A 22,962-nucleotide genomic window follows, 5' to 3' on the forward strand; every position below is an offset into this window, starting at 1 on the left:
TATTGTTGGTTACTAGGAAAACAATAGCACTGGGCCCCTTGCTGGCTATCCATTGTGCTTCTAAAGGCTATCATGAGTCAGTCCATCTGTTTCCCTGGATCAAGAGGAGATTATCTGCTCAAATCTACCAGTCTCAGGAATGCAGTGGTGCTCTCAACACCCTTTTGGTTTGGCTAGGATGAGGTCTTCTGCTTCTTTACCAGGGCACAGGGAGGTACAATAGTGCCCCCTGCTGAGCAGCACCCAGATGACAAAGTGTCACTTCAGCCACATCTTGATCAGACTTCTCCAAACAAGTTAGAAAAATTCTTAGGCCATCAGGGTAGAGTTTATTAAGTGTCAGAACCCTGATCTTCCTTCCTAATTTCTGGGGGAAAAATCAGTGTGCAGGTTACTCTATTGAGAAAATTATTATCTATCCAAGTTGTTTCTTCTGAATAGTCTCATTGCTCGGTATTTCCAAAAGGTGATAGGAAGACAGAGGCTCTGGAGGGAGCATTCTCAGAACTAAACATTGAGGGTAGCAACTGTCTTGCCTACTATTCCTTTCAGGGATTAGGACTCTTTGTTATAAGTCCTGTTCCATGTCCTAATTTTCTAGGAGAAAAGAGAGCTGCCCCAGTGGAAAAAATTTATCACGATTACCTACTGGGAAGGTGGAAGGAATACAAAGAAATAAGAGGGAAGATAACATTCTCAAGTCTCTTTACTATTGTGCTTCCAGAAATCCTGCATGGCAGTGCCAGTAGGGAAAGTTTCTTTTATTTTTATTTTTATTTTTATTTTTATTTTTTTGAGACTGTGTCTCACTCTGTCACCCAGGCTGGAGTGCAGTGGCACGATCTCAGCTCACTGCAACCTCTGCTGCCCGGGTTCAAGCAATTCTCCTGCCTTAGCCTCCCAAGTAGCTGAGATTACAGGTGCCTGCCACCGTACCTGGCTAGTTTATTATTATTATTTATTTTTATTATTTTTATTTTTTTCTTTTGTGGTTTTTAGTAGGGACAGGGTTTCGCCATCTTGGCCAGGCTGGTCTTGAACTCCTGACCTTGTGATCCACCTGCCTCGGACTCCCAAAGTGCTGGGATTACAGGCGTAGGCCACTGCATCTGGTCTGTTTTGCCTTTTTTTTTTTTTTTTGATACAGAATCTCACTCTGTCACCCAGGCTGGGGTACAGTGGTGCCATCTCAGCTCACTGCAACCTCTGCCTCCCAGGTTCAAGCAATTCTTTTGCTTCAGCCTCCCTGAGTAGCTGGAACTACAGGTGGGCACCACCATGCCCGGCTAATTTTTGTATTTTTAGTGGAGACGGGGTTTTGCCATGTTGGCCAGGCTGGTCTCAAACTCCTGACCTCAGGTGATCTACCTGCTGCAGCCTCCCAAAGTGCTGCGATTACAGGCATGATCCATCACATCTGGCCAAGGGGAAGTTTCTAACTCACCACCAGTTCCTTGGGGTACTTAGTATAGTGGCAGTGAAATTGGTGAAAGTTGTAACAGAATGGAGGCTCGATTCTACAGTACAGTTTACAGGCACATATCTGGCTGTTGCATGAAGGATCTAGTAACAGTCATCTGTTTTTTACTTTTTTGAGACAGGCTCTCAATTTGTCACCCAGACCGGAGGCAGTGGTGCAATCTCGGCTCACTGCAACCTCTGCCTTCCCGGCTCAAGAAATCTTCCCACCTCAGCCTCCCGAGTAGCTGGGACTACAGAAGTACTGCCACCAGGCCTGGCTAATTTTTTAATTGTTTGTAGAGACGAGGTCTCACTATATTGCCCAGGCTGGTCTCAAACTCTGGGCTGAAGTGATCTTCTCGCCTTGGCCTCCCAAAATATTGGGATTACAGCCATGAGTCACCCGTGTCGGCTGACAGTGGTCTGTAATAGAGGATTTCTTCCTGATAAAATGGGGGCATATCTTTCTCATCTACAAAAGGAATTTAAGTGATGATTAATTAATTAATTTATTTTTAGAAATGAGGTCTTGCTATATTGCCCAGGCTGGTTTTGAACTCCTGGTCTCAAGCCATCTCCCATCTCAGCCTCCCAAAGTCCTAGGCTTACAGTCATGAGCTACCACACTCAGCTGATGATTAAATTACCAAGTCCTGAATCATTCCAAGGTTTGGAGGGGTTGGAAGGTTGGTTAATTTGGTGCATAATGACACTCAAAAGTAACAGGGACCTGTAATCCCAGCACTTTGGGAGGCCGAGGCGGGCGGATCACGAGGTCAGGAGATCGAGACCATCCTGGCTAACACGGTGAAACCCTGTCTCTACTAAAACTACAACAAAATTAGCCGGACGTGGTGGAGGGCGCTACTTGGTAGGGTGAGGCAGGAGAATCGCTTGAACCCGGGAGGGGGAGCTTACAGTGAGCCGAGATCGCGCCACTGCACTCCAACCTGGGCGACAGAGGAGACTCCGTCCCAAAAAATAAAAACCAAAACAAAAATAATAAAAGAACAGGGAGCCCGATGGGGCGGCGTGCACCTGTAGTCCCAGCTACTCCGGAGGCTAAGGTAGGAGGCTCGCTTGAGCCCAGGAGTTCGAAGCTGTAGTGAGTTGTGATCTCGCCACCGCCTGCACTCCAGCAACAGAGCGAGATCTTGTCTCAAAAAAAAATAAATAAATAAAAAAGGGAAAAGTCTGTTCCAAATAGCACTTAAGTTCATACCATGCCAAATAGAATGAGAATTTGTGCCAACTTGCCACATTCCTTCCACTCCGACAGTTCCATTCATTGACTTCCAGGAGACGGGAGAGAGAACCTACCTACCTGAGTTGACTTTGAAAGGAGACTGAGTGGGGCTTTTTGAACCCTGAGGCCCAGAAAGTCTTTTAGACTTTTCTTAGAACTTGGTTTTGGAGTTTGTCGTGGGGTGAGTGGAAGCAGAGACTTGTAGGATGTTTATATTGTGGAGCAAATACAGTGAGCGGTGAGGGGTATCAGTATTGTGGGAGTGAGGGGCCAACTGCGGGAGTGGGGGCCAACTGCGGGAGTGTAAGGTCAGCGGACTACCTGCAAAGGGCGCAACCATTGTGGGCAGCCAGCCTGGCGGGAAAGGCTAGACCACGAAGCGCCGCCCAGTTACCATGGTAACATTCCCTCGTCCCAACCCCGTCCCAGTTTACTGGCCCAAGGTAAGGCCGGGAGCAGTAGCCCGGGGCAACTGGGAGGATCTACTCCCTGCCGCGGCTCTCCCTCCAGTGGACTGCCTTCCCGCCTGCCTGGCGGTGGGAGGGCGCGGCAGAGGAACGTCACATCCGGGCGGGTTGGTAAGTTCCGGTATTTCAGGGCGTAGCAGGCGGAAGTAAGAGTGAGAGGAGGCTGCAACGCCGAGCGGAGGAGGCAGGAACCGGAGCGCGAGCAGTAGCTGGGTGGGCACCATGGCTGGGATTACCACCATCGAGGCGGTGAAGCGCAAGATCCAGGTTCTGCAGCAGCAGGCAGATGATGCAGAGGAGCGAGCTGAGCGCCTCCAACGAGAAGTTGAGGGAGAAAGGCGGGCTCGGGAACAGGTACGGAGATGGCGAGGCTCATGAGGGAGGGTCAGGCGCTGGAGTAGCCGGCAAGCGGAATAAGGTCCCTTTTGCCGTGGAGCATGGTCCTCTGAGGGCCGGCCTGCTCGTAGATGAAGTTGGGAGCGCGGAGGATGGGTGGGGCTCAGCTCCAGTAGGACAGCAAGCGGACGAGGGGGAAACTGAGTGCTCGGTCGAGCAGGCTTGACCTTTGAAGGAATTGAGGCACAGGGTTTGGGGTGTGGCCTTCCTCCTCTTTTTTTTTTCTCCACCTCATTCATTCAGTCCCTCTGATCCGGGCGCGGCCGGGGGAGGGGCTCAGCGGCTTCTCCCTCCCCCACTTCCCCCTGGAGGGTGGGAGAACTTTGCTCTTGCTTGAGGTTTCCTGCCCAAGGGGTTACAGTCGGTGGGTGCTTTTCTGTTCGGGGAGAGGAAGTACTGAGCCTCCTGTGAAATGGTGAGGGCTGTGGGGTGGGAACCGCCGGAAAGACCCCGGCCTGCCTGCTGGCAGCTTTTCCGCTCCCTCTTCTTGCTCAGGAAATGAGGCAGCAGTTGGCTGAGAGGAAGCGCGGTGCCCTCCCTCCCTGGAGGAGCTCGAGGCCACAGGACCGCCTCTCAACCTCTGGCCAGGGGCCCTTCCTCTTACGGGGTGCTCTTGCAGCTGCTACACCCACTCAATCTACGTGAAACGGCAGGGGAGGGGATAGTACTTCTCTCAACATTAGTGCAAATATAGGAGCCAACCAAACTTGCCTGGCCCTACCCACAATGACCTGGAAGTGTGATCAGTGCAAGCCGAACTGGTTAAGAACATTTCTTCCGAGCAGAGCTGATAAGCGAGTGTATGGCAGAGAATTACATGGCGTGCCAATCTCAAGGTTTCTGATTGACTTGGGCAATTTGGTGGAGACAGAATAATGAATTCCAGGTGACTCTAGTGGAATATTTGTTCAACTGAAAGTGGGAACATAAAATGTTGGTGGAATGAACGGTGATTCTGGTGATTTTTTTCTTTTTTGTTTTTTTGAGACAGAGTCTCACTCTGTCGCCCAGGCTGGAGTGCAATGGCGTGATCACAGCCCATTGCAACCTCCGCCTCCCTGGTTCAAGTGATTCTCCTGCCTCAGCCTCCTGAGTAGCTGGGATTACAGGAGCGTGCCACCACGTCCAGCTAATTTTTTGTATTTTTAGTAGAGACGGGGGTTTCGCCATGTTGGCGAGGCTGGTCTCGAACTCCTGACCTCAGGTGATCCACCCACCTCTGCCTCCCAAAATGCTGGGTTTACAGGTGTGATCCACCGTGCCCAGCCTATTCTAGTGATTTCTTTAAACGACTTTCTGATTAAAAGAGGTTGATTAGTTTTAGTGTAAGCCATAAGATTTTCCAGGGTCGGCAGAGCTTGCAGTGAGCTGAGATCACGCCACTGCACCTGGGCGACAGAGCAAGACTGTTTCAATTAAAAAAAAAAAAGATTTTCCAGGGTCTAGGGTGTTGTCTAATAGATGGAGCTGATACGAGTTGAGGTTTTAGAGGATCTTGAGAGAGTAAAGTAACTGTTGCTAAAATTTAAGATCCAGTGAAAGAACTCATGTGGTTTATTCTTTGTTCTTTCCCTTGGTAAGTTTTTATTTTTGTTTTTCTTTTTGGCTGCTCCTCTGGGAAATAACTGAGAATGTTTTTGGGAGGGAGGGGGTGGATTTCAGAAAAGCATGGTAATTGGTGGACATCTGCCCTCTAGGTTAAATACTTAAAGATTGTTGGAATACTCACTTATTTTTATAACTGGGCATAGAGATGCTGGGATGGGAGCTTGTTGTCTTCCTCAGTCACCTTTTTCTAGGTAGATTTTTTTCTTCTGTTCAGTTTGCCAGCAACTTCTCATTATCTGTTCAAGTGAGATGGACTGGCTGGGTGACTTTATGGCCAATGGTACTTTCTCATCTCCTTTCTTCTGGAGACCAGATAGCTTTAAAGAGGAAGACAGGCTAGCCAGAGGAACTGGCCATGTGTTGAGCTGCAGAGTCTTAGGCTCAGTATTTAAATATGGACATTCTAGGAGTAGTTCTAAGGTGGGTGGTTCCTGCCCCCCACCCCCCCCTTTTTTTTTTTTTTTTTTTTTTTAAGATGGAGACTTGCTCTGCTGTCCAGCCTGGAATGCAGTTGCATGATCTCTGCTCACTGCAACCTCCACCTCCCAGGCTCAGGTGATTCTCCTGTCTCAGCCTCCTGAGTAGCTGGGATTACAGGCATCCACCACTACACCCAGCTAATTTTTTTTTTAGTAGAGATGGGTTTCACCATGTTGGCCAGGCTGGTTTCGAACTCCTGACCTCAAGTGATCTGCCTGCCTCAGCCTCCCAAAGTGGTGAGATTACAGGCATGAGCCACTGCACTCGGCCTGGGGTGATGTTTCTTAAGCTACTCTCACTCAGAGCCTGCCAAATTTGCTTATTGAGCTGAGGTCTAGTGAGGAAGTCCTCAGAATGGGGAAGTAGGGTAATAGTTAAATATTGATGAAATCATTACTTCTACTCCCCAGCCTGAAGAAGCTTAATCTTGACTTTCTGCTCTGCTGAATTTTGAACCCCTACTGAGGAGGAGACACCTGTGGGATGGGAGGAGGGTTGTTTGGTCTACCTGTTATCCTCTTAAGGCATTCTGCTGGAATGTGGGTTTTGCAGACTCCTCCCTCCTCTGGAGCTGGAAACTGCACTCTCTGATGGCATCTCATGCTGTTAGTGGGACTGTCACTTAATTATTTTCCTGGTTACTTTGTGTGAACATCCAAGCCACCCTTATTGGGAAGCTACATGAGTCCAAAACTGAGACACTGGTGTTCTAGGATCCATCTTTTCTGCTCTTGGCCTGGAATTGGTCTTTTATAGTGTAGCACCTTGTCAAATTTACTTTCAGTTCTGCGTTTCCTTTGTACTTCTGTCTAAATGGGAAACAGATGGCAACATAATGTTTAAATGCAGTCTTTTTCCTTATCTCTTTTTTTTGTGTGTGTGTGGTAGTGGTGGTAAAAATATATATAAAATTTACCATTGTAACCATTTATAAATGTATAGTTCACTTTATCTGTTTTTAATACCTCTTTCCTAATTGTCCCTGATATTTTTCTCTTTTTAATTTTTTTCTAGTCTAAAAAACTTAAGAGGCTGGATGCAGTGGCTCACACCTGTAATCCCAGCGCTTTGGGAGGCCAAGGCGGGTGGATCTGAGGTCCACCTGTGGATCTGATGAAACCCCATCTCTACTAAAAATACAAAAAATTAGCCGGGCATGGTGGCACATGCCTGTAATCCAGCTACTTGGGAGGCTGAGGCACAATAATAGCTTCAACCCTGGAGGCGGAGGTGGCAGTGAGCCGGGATCGGATCACTGTACTCCAGCCTGGGCGAGTATCGGCATTGGGGGAGTGAGGGGTCAACTGCAGGCGTGTAAGGTCAGCAGACTACCTCTGCCTCAAAAAGAGAAAAAATAATTAATAATAAAAACCTTAAGAGTACTACCGAGGAAGTGGGCTTTGAACAGCAGTTTTGATTCTGGCCTTAATCCTAAATTCCTAGTCTCTAGAGAGGTTAGAATGTTTGACTGTTGTGTGGTTCCCTTCTATTTGTGGGTCTGGTGGACTAAGCAACAGGCTTTATCACGTTTCTTTGGTTGCTTTGCTTTCCTTTTTTCCCCGGGTACTAGAACACACACTCACAGGGGAGAGGCAGATAGCCTTTTACCCCTGCTTAGGCTCCGCCTTTGTTTACTGTGGGGCAGATAGCTCTACTCCCTTCCAGCTTGCCTCCCCTTTGGTGAAGTTTAAATTCCCCAAGGACACGGTATCTCCCTGGTTAATGCATTTGTGAGCACAGGGAACTCAAGTAGTCCTTTACTCACAGGGCTGAAGCCTAACTTTCTAATACTCTTTCATTTGAATTTTCATCTGTGGCTTTTATCTAATAAGAGAAACCCCAGTGTGGCAGAAAGCCAGATTTAGGCTAATCCCCTTCTGTCCTTGGCCCTGTTCTGCCTGAGAGTACCATCCCACTGTCAGTTTCTTTACTGAAGGGGTTGACATATTTGGGAAATCTCTTTGGAGTGGAGGATAGCTGAAGCTGTTGTCAGCCGTCTTATAATGTGACTGAATTACTGCTGCATGCCACTCCTCCCCCAATCCCCCACCCAGGATCTTTGCTTCCTGGGCAGTGGAGAATCCTATTATTACCTGAAGGGAAGGACCACAGAATACTGTATATCCTCCAAGCTGGGCAGAGATAGGTCAGCTGAAACATCAAAACCACATCTGGAGGGGCATGCTAAAACCTACGATGATTAGGAAAGTGCAGAGCTTAATGTTTCCCAGGGCCACAGGTAGCCTGGTCAACAAAAAGTAGGCCTGTTCAATCTCTTGGTACCCCTTGGTATTATTTGACCTGACAGGGACAGGCACTGTGCATAGACTCATGAGGGAAAAGTCAGCTTGTCTTCCTTGTTCCTTTAAACAAAGTATCAAATCTTGATTCTGCAGGCTTTTGTTTCATTGTAAAGAGAACTGATCCTCTGTGCTAGCAGAAAAGAGAAAGGCAAGGTCCCATTCCCTCCCACCCCACCCCCGAGGGGTTCTCTGAAACTTTGCTAGGCCTCCCATCTCGGGTTCTGCTTTTGATACAGGCTTGTTCATGTGTGCATGCTCTTAGGAGGGCACCAAGATGTGTTTCCACCCCCTCCCTTTTCAGCCTTGCTAAGAATTCTATTGTAAATGCTGATTTGTGGGAGAAACTGCCTGAGCCAGCTTGCTGTCATGGCAACTATACACCCCCGCCCCAGAGCCTGTTATCTTCTACTCCAGTTTGGGTAACTACTGGTGAGCTGGATGATGCCTTACATTTCATGAGCTTCCTCTAAATCTAGTTGTATTTTTCGTCTGAGGTGGGTAAGTCATTTTACTAGCAGTGTCTCATAGTTCTTGCCTGATAGCCTTCACTTGTGGCCTTGTTGGGTTTGTGAGGATAAATGTGTGTTGTTACAGAGGACATCTGTTTTTCTGGAAGAGGCAGAAGCAGAGAATACTTGTCTTTGTGGTGTTTTGAATAGTGTAGTTAGAAGCACAAATGGTTTGTTAGTAATTTCAGCTTATGTTGACTTCTCGATTTTCTTTGCCTGGTGGCTAGATTAGCCCCAGCCCTCTGCTTCCCTTCCTAGTCTCTTCAACCACTCATGTTTGTATGTGGAAGTTTTTGTGCCAATCCTGATTGTTAAAAAGGAGTCTTTTGGTCTATATTCTTCCTCATCAGAGCTAGTGGCCCAGGCTATATCTATAGCTGCCCCAACTCCTGCCTGCCAGGAAGAAATCAGGGTAATAGAATTCAGGCACAATCTGGGCTATAGAAGAGAGATCGTGTTTACCAGGCACTTGGATAAGCATCTGAACTGGGTGGTGTAAGGGGCATATTAAATTCTCGTATATTGTTGCAGTCAGGGTACCTCCCACCAGTAAAGGTAGTGGGGAAGCAGTCATGGAAAGAGATTTTCCTACCATTAGAATTTATCCATCCACCTACAGGCTGCCTCCTTCTTTCCTTGTTTCTTATTCCATTGCTAGGGAAACCCATCCAGGATGGGTTTACTTGGACTCTAGCCTATACTTCATTGTGAGATGGAGGCCAGGGGGAAGATCGCCATAAGCTGTATTAGAGGGTGAAGCTAAGGGGATGGCTGGAGGAATAGAAAGGAGACAATTCAGAAATTTGGAGGAATGGTAGTGGGTGTGGTGGAAATGTTCTTTCTTTTTTGTTATGCTATCAAAACAGATAATTTTAGCCAGAAGCAGCTCCTTGTAGCCAACTTAAAAAAGGAGTAGGGGGGCACAAGTTTAAGGGATGGTGAGTAGGCATCCCAACAATGTTCCATTCTTTTGCTTTCCAGTCTGGAAGGCTATTCTGGAAGACGTTCCCTTGGCTAGTCATTTTTCTGATATATTAGAGTAAAGTGATCATAGGAATAACAGTTTGAGTTAAGCAGCAATTAATAGGTAATCCAGGATTCCCTCTTTTTTTTTTTTTTTTTTTTTGAAATAGAGTGTCACTCTGTTGCCCAGGCTGGAGTATAATGGCACGATCTCAGCTCACTACAATCTCCACCTCCCGGGTTCAAGCGATTCTCCTGCCTTAGCCTCCCGAGTAGCTGAGACTACAGGTGCCCGCCACCAAGCCTGGCTAATTTTTGTATTTTTTTTTAAATTAGAAATGGGGTTTCACCGTATTGGCCAGGCTGGTCTTGAACTCCTGACCTCGTGATCCACCCGCCCCAGCTGCCCAAAGTGCTGGGATTACAGGTGTGAGCCACTACACCCAGCCAGGATACCCTCTTTAAGAAACCTTGCAGGCCGGGCGCGGTGGCTCACGCCTGTAATCCCAGCACTTTGGGAGGCCGAGGCGGGCAGATCACGAGGTCAGGAGATCGAGACCATCCTGGCTAACACGGTGAAACCCCGTCTCTACTAAAAATGCAAAAAATTAGCCGGGTGAGGCGGCGGGCCCCTGTAGTCCCAGCTACTCTGGAGGCTGAGGCAGGAGAATGGCGTGAACCCGGGAGGCGGAGCTTGCAGTGAGCCGAGATCGCGCCATTGCACTCCAGCCTGGGCGACTAAGCGAGACTCTGTCTCAAAAAAAAAAAAAAAAAGAAACCTTGCTTATTTATTTATTTATTTATTTATTTATTCTGCTTTATGAGACACTTAGACGGTTACTAAGGATGAGATATGCCTCCGAGCCAGAACTCAGGCAGAAGGAACACTTCATTGACTTTCTTTTCTGACTGCAGTGTGTTTAGGAATTTGAACTGAGTCCAGGAAGTGGGTGGTACTAACTCACTGGGCTGGGCAAGGAACTGAGTTTTAAACCACTCTTCCTGTGGAACATATGGGAGTTCGTTGATGGGAAAGGGAGGAAATACATATATATAAAGTTATGTCTGCTAGATCTTTTAACAGCTGAGCTAAGACAAGTTCTACCCTGCGAGACTCTGGCTTTTTCATGGTAGTTAACCCCGATCTTAATGTCGTAGTTACTTCTTTTCACCATGCCTCTGCTTCCCTTGTCCATTCTTTCCTTCAAATGCAGGCTGAGGCTGAGGTGGCCTCCTTGAACCGTAGGATCCAGCTGGTTGAAGAGGAGCTGGACCGTGCTCAGGAGCGGCTGGCCACTGCCCTGCAAAAACTGGAAGAAGCAGAAAAAGCTGCTGATGAGAGTGAGAGGTGTGTAGTGAAGCCTGATGGAGTGTGGATTTTTTTTTTTTTTTTTTTTTTTTTTTTTTTTTGAGACAGTCTGGCTCTGCCGCCCAGGCTGGAGTGCAGTGGCCGGATCTCAGCTCACTGCAAGCTCCGCCTCCCGGGTTCCCGCCATTCTCCTGCCTCAGCCTCCCGAGTAGTTGGGACTACAGGCGCCCGCCACTGTGCCCGGCTAATTTTTTGTATTTTTTAGCAGAGACGGGGTTTCACCGTGTTAGCCAGGATGGTCTCGATCTCCTGACCTCGTGATCCGCCCGTCTCGGCCTCCCAAAGTGCTGGGATTACAGGCTTGAGCCACCGCGCCCAGCCTGGAGTGTGGATTTTAAAAGACATTCGTAATAGTTCCGATCAAGATTTCCTTATAGACTGTTTTTCAAATAGCAGTTCTGGCTGCGTGTGGTGGCTCACGCCTGTAATCCTTGCACTTTGGGAGGCTGAGGCAGGAGGGTGGCTCGAGCCCAGGAAATTGGGGCTGCAGTGAGCTGTGATTGCGCCACCGCACTCCTGGGTGACAGAGCAAGACCCTGTCTCAATCAATCAAGAAAAATAAAATACTAACTCTATCATACAGGATCTCCTTTCTTTCTTTTTTTTTTTTTTTTTTTTTTTGAGACAGAGTCTCGCTCTGTCGCCCAGGCTGGAATGCAGTGGCGCCATCTCGGCTCACTGCAAGCTCCGCCTCCAGGGTTCACGCCATTCTCCTGCCTCAGCCTCCCGAGTAGCTGGGACTACAGGCGCCCACCGCCACGCCCAGCTAATTTTTTGCATTTTTGGTAGAGACGGGGTTTCACGATGTTAGTCAGGATGGTCTCAATCTCCTGACCTCGTGATCCTCCCGCCTCGGCCTCCCAAAGTGCTGTGATTACAGGTGTGAGCCACCATGCCCGGCCCAGGATCTCCTTTCTATTCTGCATGTTCTGTTCCTTTGAAGACAGTAAGGGTAACTTAGATGTTGTGACCCTTTTGTAATTGGTATTTCCCTACAAATTGGCCCAGTGATCCTTAAAATGGGATCACCAGTATGACTTCCACGTTCTGGATCATAAATTTCTATTTGTGAGATTAATTTCTCTAAAACAGAGGTTCTCTAAGTAAGGTCTCAGACCAGCAGCATCGGCAATACTTGGGAACTTGGTAAAAATTCACATTCTCAGCTCCTATCCTGATCTACTGAATGAGAAACTTTGGATGTGGGGCCTGGCAATCTGTTTTTAGTAAGCCTTCTCAACCCTGGTTGCATTATTAGAATCTTAGGTGGGGTAGGGGGGAAATCACTGGGGAATTTAAAACTGTGGATGCTTAGATCTCATCCCAGTTCCATTAGAATCAATTGCAAGAGGGGTCTGGGCATTGATGTTTTTAAAGTTCCCCAGCTAATTTTAATGTGTTCCTAGGGTTGAGAACCATGGCCCTTGAACCAAATCATAACTCATCTTTTTGAAAATAACCAGTTGTCTCCTTGCCACATGTGAGTTAAACTAGAACAGAGGTGCGTGACAACTCAGGGTTTTCAGAATAAATAGTGCCCTGCAAAGGGTACGTTACTACTGTGCAGCTGTGAAAATGAAAGACGCATCTATGTGTATACTATTAGAGTAGCGTGCAAATTATAGAAAGTGAGGGCTCGGGTGCAGTGGCTCACACCTGTAATCCCACCGCTTTGGGAGGCTGAGGTGGACGATCACTTGAGGCCAGGAGTTCAGGACCACCCCGGCCAACACAGCAAAATCCAGTCTTTACTAAAAGTACAAAAATTAGCTGGGCACGGTGGGGGCGCGCCTGTAATCCCAGCTACTCAGGAGGCTGAGGCACAAGAAACACTAGAACCCAAGAGGCGGAGGTTGCAGTGAGCCTCCCTTTTTTTTTTTTTTTCCCTCAAAAAAAAAAAAAAAGAAGTGAGGATAGCTGCATGCTAAATACCAGGAAAAAAAAAAAAGAGTATGGAAAGTTGCAGAACCGTGTAGTATATGATTACTTTGGGGAAGCTGGGATGGGATTTTTTTGTGTGTGTGTGTGTATATATTTATATATATATATATATATATTTTTTTTTTTTTTTTTAATAATATTTATTTAGGTTTTTGAGACAGAGTTTTACTCTGTCCCCCAAGCTGGAGTGCAGTGGCATAATCTCGGCTCACTGCAACCTCCACCTCCTGGGTTCAAGCACTTCTCATGCCTCAGCTTCCCCCAAGTAGCTGGGATTATAGGTGCCTGCCACCACACCTGACTAATTTTTGTATTTCTAGTAGAGACGGGGTTTTGCCATGTTGATCAGGCTGGTCTCAAACTCCTGACCTCAGGTGATCTGCCGGCTTCAGCCTCCCAAAGTGCTGGGATTACAGGCGTGAGCCACTGCGCCCAACTGCATATATCCCTATATTTTTTTAATATTTTAATATTTAATTTCTTACTAAGTTTTTTTCTGGGCATTGGGGGAGATGGAGTCTCTCTCTGTTGCCCAGGCTGGAGTCCAGCAGTGTGATCTTGGCTCACTGCAACCTCTGCCTCCTGGGTTCAAATGATTCTCTTGCCTCAGTAGGTGGGATTACAGGTGCTTGCCACCATGCCTGGCTACTTTTTGTATTTTTAGTAGGGACAGGGTTTCACCATGTTGGCCAGGCTCGTCTCAAACTCCTGACCTCAAGTGATCCACCTGCCTTGACCTGTCAAAGTACTGGGATTACAGGCATGAGCCACAGCGCCTGGCTAAGATGTATTATCTTTATAACAATAAGGTTTTTTTTTTTTTTTTTTTTTGAGTTTCACTCTTATTGCCCAGGCTGGAGTGCAATGGCTGGCTCTCGGCTCACCGCAACCTCCACCTCTCAGATTCAAGTGATTCTCCTGCCTGAGCCTCCCAAGTAGCTAGGATTACAGGCATGCACCACCATGTTGGTCAGGCTGGTCTTGAACTCCTGACCTCAGGTGATCTGCCCACCTTGGCCTCCCAAAGTACTGGGATTACAGGCATGAGCCACCGCACCCAACCATAACAAAACATTTTAAATGAAATAATTAAACTAAGGTGTGGGAGTAGTAACATGGAATTTCCATTTGAAGGGCAGATAGAGAGGAATGGGCTTTTAAAAGTACAATTCTGAGACCCTTGGAGTGGAGCTGACGACACTCCTCAGGGTGTCAGTATTGCTTTTGTCCTGTTTCTGGCAGAGGTATGAAGGTTATTGAAAACCGGGCCTTAAAAGATGAAGAAAAGATGGAACTCCAGGAAATCCAACTCAAAGAAGCTAAGCACATTGCAGAAGAGGCAGATAGGAAGTATGAAGAGGTAAGTGACTTTCTGTTAGTCCCTCTCTCAGCCTTTTACAAAGAATAATGTGGTAAATGGCTCCTTTGCTTCACTAAGCTATACTGGGATCTTTTCCTGTAGGTGGCTCGTAAGTTGGTGATCATTGAAGGAGACTTGGAACGCACAGAGGAACGAGCTGAGCTGGCAGAGTCGTAAGTATCTAGCTCCCCAAATCTTGTCATACCAATTTGTCCCTTCCCCTTTGGCTTGGGCACTAATATGAATAAATTAGCATTCCTTCAACCTTGTTAAACAGGGCCTAGGAAATGGGAGTCATCTATAGTGCTTTTTTAGGCCCAAGAATGGTTGTAGACTTCCTTATTCTCCTGACTAGTGACAAGTAACAAAAGAGGCTTTCTTATTTTTTGTTGGTAGGTTTTACGAATTGAGAGCAAATAAGGACTAATACATGGTGAACAGTTAACTGGAAGATCCTACTGGGTCCTTCCACCTGGGGTGGAAGACATCAAAGTGGCTGTCCTGATTTAAGATCTGGTGTCTGGCTGGGTGTGGTGGCTCACACCTGTAGTCCCAGCTACTTAGGATGCCAAGGCAGGAGGATTGCTTGAACCCAGGAGTTGGAGGCCAGCCTGGGCATCATAGGGAGACCCTGTCCCTAAAACAAACAAAATTAAAAAAAAATAAATCTGGTGTCTGTTTTTGCCACTTTGCCAATCTGCTGGGGAACTTTAGGGCAAGGGTAGATACTAACTGCTCCCCTGTTGGTACCTTCTCGGCCTTGATTAACAAAGTCAGTGCTGATGCATATATATTTGTGCTTCCCTCTTACATTCCCGTCTGCCAGACATAACATATCATGACCATGGTGGTGTTCTCCTCCCATTTTTTGAATTTTTTTTTTTCGTTTTGCTGCTTGTTTTCTTGCTGTGTTCCTTTTTGACCGTTCTCCCTCCCCACAACCTGGCTTGTGCCATCCCCGTGACTATCACTAACAGCCGTTGCCGAGAGATGGATGAGCAGATTAGACTGATGGACCAGAACCTGAAGTGTCTGAGTGCTGCTGAAGAAAAGGTACTAACCATTAAACCCACAGCAAGGTTATATATATGGTGTGGTTTTGTTTTGTTTTGTTTTTGTTTTGCAGCTGCCTCCCCTCCACTTGATTTTGTTGAGTGCTGTCTCATCTCTTCATGGAATGCTCCATTCTTTTCCACTTACTTGGCATCTTTCATCTCTTCTTTCCTAGTTGCTTTACTGCCTCTCCGCAGGGTCTCCTTCCTTTGGGTGATTTGGGGGACTGTTTGGGTTGGGCATTTGTTCCCACCTCCACCCCAGGTAGCAGTTATGACTCATTCCTGGTAGTGGATTTCTCTCAAGTGCTTTATTAGTATTCAAACATTTTGAGCCCAGGAAGGTCTAGCTCCTGACACGTTCTATGGTAGAGGGAGGAGGGTTGATGCTTGCTCAGGTTACTTGGGAACATCTCTTCCCCAGTATGCCTTCCAACTCTCTCTACATATAGGTTCAATTCACGTCTGTGTGTCTCTCTCCCTTTTTTTATTCTCTTCCTTTTCCCTTTTCCTCTCCTGTGGTATTTAAAATATTCACAGTAAGTGTTCTGAGCTGGAGGAGGAGCTGAAGAATGTCACCAACAACCTCAAGTCTCTTGAGGCTCAGGCGGAGAAGGTAGGGGCTGGTTTGTGAAAGTGACAGGCTTTGGGGCCTGGGCCCAGCCCTGCCCTTGATGAAAGACTGGAGACACCCATTCCATATATAATTCAGTGAGGTGTGTCCTTTTCCTACCTCCTTACCATGTATTCAGGTTCTGGGTTTAATGCTACTTTCTGTGCACTTTGATTGCTTTAATTAAAATAACTTCATGGTCTCAGGTTACTGGAGTCATGTGCTCCTCAGGCTGATACTGCTGTGCTGAAAAGCAATAATCAGGGGCCCTAACAGGCTTTCTGGCAGACAGATGGGGGCAACAGACAGAATCAGCTCTGAGACCTAATGAGCAATCAAGACAGATGACTTCACTTTGCCATCATGTGGGTGTGTTTTAGTCATGTGACCTTGGGGTGCCACTACTCTTGCTCATTAAGCAGGGGAAAGGAAAAACACCTCCTTGGGTTGATCTGAATAATATCAAAGCTTAGATCCATCTTAAAAAGTCATGGAAAATTTTAACCTGAGGATCTCATGGCTCTAAAGACAGATTTCTGGATTTCAGGGACCTGTTTTCCAGAGCCAGGCCTTGCTCTTACTCTTGGACCATTCAGCACATTTAGTCCAAGAGGATATTCAATGTAAGAGTTAAGTGTAGGGAGGTGGGTATTGCTTGTGTGATTGATTTCTACTCTGAAATTTTTAATCTACTTATCTTACAGTACTCTCAAAAAGAAGACAAATATGAGGAAGAGATCAAGATTCTTACTGATAAACTCAAGGAGGTGAGCTGAGGGGATTATAGGGCAGGACCCAAAACATTTAGAGGTATATAAGACATTAATGTGGACTTAGACTGGCTGGTTTGGGTTCTGAAAGGTCCAGAAGTAGAAGGTGGAAGAAATAGAGATTGTTCTTCTTTGTCTTCATCTCTGATTCTGACTAATTTCATATTTCCCCCAGGCAGAGACCCGTGCTGAGTTTGCTGAGAGATCGGTAGCCAAGCTGGAAAAGACAATTGATGACTTGGAAGGTATGGAACCTTGAGTAGGGATTGAAATAGAGAAATGTAGAGGAAGACCTTGCCCATTAACTATTAATCTCTTCTTCTGTATACCAAAGGAAGTTGGTATGACTTGGCATGTATTAATACGTGCACTGTCCTATGCCACAGCTAGGCAAAGTGGGTCAAACCCTAGAATTGGTTTTTCAAATGTAATCTTTTCCTTTAAGAAGACTTCACCAAATAGTCTGCAATTTGTACCCTTCCCTTTGAGGAGAATGATAATGGCTGCATTAATCTCCAATTTAGTAGTCTTAAACCTTTAGTCTGTGGGTTTAAACGGAAGCCATGATTTCAGAAGGGCAAGGTGCAGGTCATTTCATGGCTACTTTCCACAGTTCTTTTCACCACTCAAGTTGTGGGGTATTTATCCAAGAAATGAAGTTGTGGAGTAACCACATCTGAACACTGACCACTGTCAGGAGCTTTCTAAATACTTTCTGTCCCTGTAAGTTGGTAACTGCCATCCACGCTGACAAGGGGACGTACTCTTTGCTTTGAGAACTCTGATGTATGCTCCTTTGGTATGCTCTCTTGGCAGAGTTGCAGGGGCAACCTGTGAAGCAGAGGGGCCGCTAATAGGGCTCACATTTTATAGGTAGAGAAGTGTCTGAATATGGATGTATGCTATTTCCCTTTGTTATTTTTGTTCAATTAAGTGTTTCCACTGCTAGGAATTGGGTACCTGAATGGGAGTGGTATCCTCTTGAGTGCTTTTGGTAATAGGAATTTCTAGTTATGACTGTGCCCAGGTTCTCAGCCCTTGCTGCAGTCGATTAGGAGTATCAAGAAAGGCAGTTGGTCATAGGAGAGAGTAGATCTGAAAATGTCCAGTCATGGTTGCCAGAGTAGATGTTTTCCTAACTGTGGTATTAGACCCACAGTCACACTTTCCTAATTTCTAATGATTCCCTCTCTTCATCTGCTTCTGAAACCTTTCACTCTGTCCCCTCATTCCTCCCTGTGGTTCCTGTGCCTGTCCAGATGAGCTCTATGCCCAGAAACTGAAGTACAAGGCCATTAGCGAGGAACTGGACCACGCCCTCAATGACATGACCTCTATGTAACTATCTGACAGCAGAGTGGGGCTGGGATCTTGGCTTGTGGGTGGATTGGGGTACAAGCTATGCATAGTGGTGTGCTTTGGTTTTATCCTTTGGAAACTATAATCTCCACCCTTATCTTTGAAACATTGGTGCTGGTTATTTGTTTGGCAAAAGCTCTGGAGGCATGGCCGGGGGTGGTGGCTCACGCCTGTAATCCCAGCACTTCGGGAGGCTCAGACGGGTGGATCACTTAAGGTCAGGAGTTGGAGACCATCCTGGCCAATATGGTGAAACCCCATCTCTACTAAAAATATAAAAATTAGCCAGGCGTGGTGCAGTGCGCCTGTAATCCCAGCTACTCAGGAGGCTGAGCCAGGAGAATTGCTTGAACCTGGGAGGCAGAGGTTGTAGTGAGCCAAGATTGTGCCACTGCACTCCAGCCTGGGCAACAGAATGAGACCCCATCTCAAAAAAAACAAAAACAAAAACAAAAAAAACATTAAAGGCCGGGCATAGTGGCTCACACCTGTAATCCCAACACTTTGGGAGGCCGAGGTGGGCGGATGACTTGAGGCCAGGAGTTCAAGACCAGCCTGACCAACATGGCGAAACCCTGTCTCTACTAAAAAATATTTAAAAAGTTAGCCGGCATGGTGGCGCACGTCTATAATCCCAGCTACTCGGGAGGCTAAGGCAGGAGACTCGCTTGAAACCAGGAGATGGAGATTGCAGTGAGCCAAGATGATGCCACTGCAGTCCAGTCTGGGTTAAAGAGTGAGACTGTCTAAGAAAAAAAAGCTCTGGAGGCAATTAATCTTGGATCAGAAGGAGAACCCTGACTGACTTGTAATTTTTATGTTTTGTATTCATAGTTTTTTCATTATGCTGTGATTTTTCTATTTGCTTCTCAAATTTAGTCTTCTCAGAAGGAATACTGCTAGAGGTAGAATCCATACAACTAAGGAAATAGGGCCCACAGAGCCAGGGACTTGGGCCCTGACACATTAAAATACAATTCAGGCCTCCTGGGTGTGTTTAATTGGTTCCCCGATATTAAAGTTCAGGGAACTACCCAAGATGGGAAATACCAAATTCACCTAAGAATTGAGCTGGGTCCCAGAAGCAAGCCAAGTGATAAACAGCACCAAAACGAGTTGTTGGGACTTCATCTGTTTGCTGTGGATCCCTGATCCTTGATGCTAATCTGCCTCTTTGTATCTTTCCCACTAACCCTGAAAAGAAGCCACATTTCTCAGGCTGAAGTGTCTGGCTGTCTTTTATTATTCCTGCTGCCACCTATTCCTTTTTTTCCTCTTCCTTTCTCCCAATTTGCTATCTAGATTGATGCTAGTCCTTCTCACCTAGAGTATCCTTACTTTTTCATGCAGATAATTATCACCGTTTCTGCTCTGTTCTGGATCTGCCCCCTTTACTCCTCGGGGAACCCAACGCCCCACTCTCGCTCTGGATTCCATTTGGGTCAGCCTGGCTGGTCCCCAAGGCATTAGGATGGGGGGACACAAAGCAACTTATGTATTTTCTTCCACCCCCACCCCAGATTAAAATGTTAAGCTGCTGGAAACCTCATGCCACCCTGCATTTGTGTCATTGACAAAGCTGCTGCTGTCCCTAAGAAGGAGCCTTGGGGGTGTGATGTGGGGAAGAGCTATCGTAGGCTCCCCCTCCTCTGACTTACATAATCAAAGCCACTTTTGTGTGTGTCTATTTTTTCTTGACATTTAAACTCAGCTGATCTGATTCTACCAGAGTGATGGATTTAGTACAGGTTCCTCAGGATAGTAATTTTAGTTACACGCCTCAAGCTGAACAAGATTAAATTCCTTATTTCTAGGTTCTTAAATCATCCTGTCTGCAGTGTTTCCATTCTCTCTTCAGGTCTTCCTCCTTTGGTGTGGTGTCATTGAGAAGCCATTGAGGTGACTCTCAATACACATTCTGTACCCTTTTACTTGTGGTTCAAATGGTGCATCCTCAGAACACCCAGTGAACCCAATATATTATTGCTAAGATTGACTAATTATGTCAACCCCAGTCACAGAAGAATACACAAAGGATAGAATTCTCGACAGTTTTACTTTTTCTTCTTTAAACCTTTCTTACATATTTGAGACTTGCTACCATTTGTCTGCTAGTGTGTGACTAGTGGGATATAAGACAAGTGATAAATTATGATTGGGAAAACTAAAATGGCCAATCATGCATATTTCAAATAATGTGCATATGAGGCCAATGATTTATTACATACATAAATTTCTACTAGTAAAATTTCCCGGCCGGGCGCAGTGGCTCAAGCCTGTAATCCCAGCACTTTGGGAGGCCGAGACGGGCGGATCATGAGGTCAGGAGATCGAGACCATCCTGGCTAACCCGGTGAAACCCCGTCTCTACTAAAAAATACAAAAAACTAGCCGGGCGTGGTGGCGAGCGCCTATAGTCTCAGCTACTCGGGAGGCTGAGGCAGGAGAATGGCGTAAACCCGGGAGGCGGAGCTTGCAGTGAGCTGAGATCCGGCCACTGCACTCCAGCCTGGGCGACAGAGCGAGACTCCGTCTCAAAAAAAAAAAAAAAAATTTCCCTTGGTTCATATTGTGGAATTAAATATCAACATTTTAGAAATTCCCATTACAGGCTGGGCGCTGTAGCTTGCGCCTATAATCTCAGCACTTTGGGAGGCTGAGGCGGGTGGATCACCTGAGGTCATGAGTTCGAGACCAGCCTGGCCAACATGGTGAAACCCCATCTCTACTAAAAATACAAAAATTATCTGGGTTTGGTGGTGAGTGCCTGTAATTCCAGCTACTCCGGAGGCTGAGGTAGTAGAATCGCTTGCACCTGGGAGGGGAGGTTGCAGTGAGCCAAGATCGTGCCACTGCATTCCAGCCTGGGCGACAGAGTGAGACTCCATTTCAAAAAAAAGGAATTCCCATTCCAATTTACACAGCAGAGATTTCTTAATAGTATAGTGAATTGGCCGGGCGCGGTGGCTCAAGCCTGTAATCCCAGCACTTTGGGAGGCCGAGACGGGCGGATCACGAGGTCAGGAGATCGAGACCATCCTGGCTAATATGGTGAAACCCCGTCTCTACTAAAAATACAAAAAACTAGCCGGGCGAGGTGGTGGGCGCCTGTAGTCCCAGCTACTCGGGAGGCTGAGGCAGGAGAATGGCGTAAACCCGGGAGGCAGAGCTTGCAGTGAGCTGAGATCCGGCCACTGCACTCCAGCCTGGGCGACAAAGCGAGACTCCGTCTCAAAAAAAAAAAAAAAAAAATAGTATAGTGAATTATATTAATCCAAGCACCTAAGTGTTGTTCACTTAGTACTTTAGTTTCCCAGCAGGGTATGTATTTAAAATTTGCTTTTCTTTTAGCTGGGTGCAATGGCATGTGCCTGTAGTACCTGTAGCTACTTGGGAGACTGAGGCAGGAGGATTGCTTGAGCCCAGGAGTTCTGCACTGTAGTGTGCTATGCAGGTCAGGTGTCCTTACTACATTTGGCATCACTATGGTGACCTCCTGGGAGTGGAGAACAACAAGGTTGCCTAAGAAGGGGTGAACTGGCCCAGGTCAGAAATGGAGCAGGTCAAAATTCCTGTGCTGATCAGTAGTGGGACTGCACCTGTAAATAGCCACTGTGGTACTCCAGCCTGGGCAACACAGCGAGATTCCATCTGTTAAAATTACTTTTGCTCTTCTTTTAAACAGATATAATCAGGCAGGGAAGTTTTCCTTAATCTAAAACTTTAAGTCTCATATCAAATTCAGGTTTCTTTTTGTGCATTCCATTTCTTACTGCTGCATAGCCTTTGAGATTAAGGTTCAGATTTCATTTATTCAGCTGACACTTCCTGGTATCTTCTAGGTATAGGATATTAAGATGGAGACAGAAATAAAGATGGAGGCACCATTCCTACTCTCAAGTTGCTTAGAATCTACTAGGAGAGAGAACATACATAAAGCTACAGATACTGTGTTATGAGTGCCACAAATAATAGTGTTATGGGAGTTGAGTAGAGGGGAAGAGATTGATCCTAGTGGGGATGAATTAGAAAAACTCATGGAAGAAGGCATGTAATAGGTATTTCATAAACATGTTAAAACTTTTTTTTTTGTTTTTGTTTTTTTTTTGGAGATGGAGTTTGAGTCTTGTCACCGAGGCTGGAGTTCAGTGGCATGATCTCAACTCACTGCAACCTCTGCCTCCCGGGTTCAAGCAGTTCTCCCACCTCAGCCTCCCGAGTAGCTGGGATTATAAGCACCTGTCACCACACCCAGCTAATTTTTGTATTATTAGTAGAGGTGAGGTTTCACCATGTTGGCCAGGCTGGTCTCAAACTCCTGACCTCAAGTGATCCAGCCACTTCAGCCTCCCAAAGTGCTGGAATTACAGGCGTGAGCCACTGCGCCCGACCAACATGTTAAACTTGCATATTCATTTTTATTGGGTTCCAAAAGTGGATTTTTGATAAGCAGAGTTGGGTCATGTGATAGTGAATATTGAGCATTCCATTTATTTATTTATTTATGTTTCTCTTTTTAAGATGGAGTCTCGCTCTGTCACCCAGGCTGGATGGAGTGCAGTGGTGAGATCTTGGCTCACTGCAACCTCCGCCTCCTGAGTTCAAGCGATTCTCCTGCCTCAGCTTCCCGAGTAGCTGTGATTACAGGTACCGGCCACCATGCCCAGCTGATTTTTGTATTTTTAGTAAGGATGGGGTTTCAGCATGTTGGCCAGGCTGGTTGCGAACTCCTGACCTCAAGTGATCTGCCCGCCTCAGCCTCCCAAAGTGTTGGGATTACAGGCATGAGCCACTGCACCTGGCCTGAGCATTCCATTTAAAGAGAAACAAAATAATAAAGGCATTGATAGAGATGAGAAGGCCACAATAGCTATAAAGTTAGATGTAGACAGAGTAGGGGACAGGGTTGTGTGTTAAAATCAGGCTGAGGAGTTATTTTACTTGGGAGGTAATGGGGATGCCACTGGAGAGTTTGAACAGGAATATGCTGTGATCCGAATAGCATATAAGTAGAGTTAATTTGGTAACGAATTTGCAGATTAGCAAAGTGATTCACTAACATTGT

At 46.4% G+C, this 22,962-nt stretch overlaps 1 protein-coding gene across 14 annotated transcripts in view; it reads left to right on the forward strand.

Annotated features, from left to right (window-relative positions):
* The window catches only part of LOC105497962 (tropomyosin 3), a 40,759-nt gene that overhangs the window by 6,344 nt on the left and 11,453 nt on the right, over positions 1-22,962 (forward strand). For 2 of the 14 annotated variants that reach the window (XM_011769531.3, XM_011769533.2), the window contains exons 3-9: positions 10,648-10,781; positions 13,986-14,103; positions 14,206-14,276; positions 15,696-15,771; positions 16,473-16,535; positions 16,714-16,783; positions 17,798-17,876. In XM_011769531.3, coding sequence (XP_011767833.1) covers positions 10,648-10,781; positions 13,986-14,103; positions 14,206-14,276; positions 15,696-15,771; positions 16,473-16,535; positions 16,714-16,783; positions 17,798-17,876 — 611 coding nt within the window. Of the gene's footprint in view, positions 1-3,290; positions 3,529-10,647; positions 10,782-13,985; positions 14,104-14,205; positions 14,277-15,080; positions 15,157-15,695; positions 15,772-16,472; positions 16,536-16,713; positions 16,784-17,797; positions 17,877-19,247; positions 19,447-22,962 lie in introns of those variants that run through there. The other 12 variants (XM_011769546.3, XM_011769548.3, XM_011769539.3 and 9 more) reach the window with 10 other exon arrangements.

The sequence above is a fragment of the Macaca nemestrina genome, chromosome 1 (genome assembly GCF_043159975.1).
Source record: "Macaca nemestrina isolate mMacNem1 chromosome 1, mMacNem.hap1, whole genome shotgun sequence".
In the NCBI taxonomy this organism is placed as follows: Eukaryota; Metazoa; Chordata; class Mammalia; order Primates; family Cercopithecidae; genus Macaca; species Macaca nemestrina.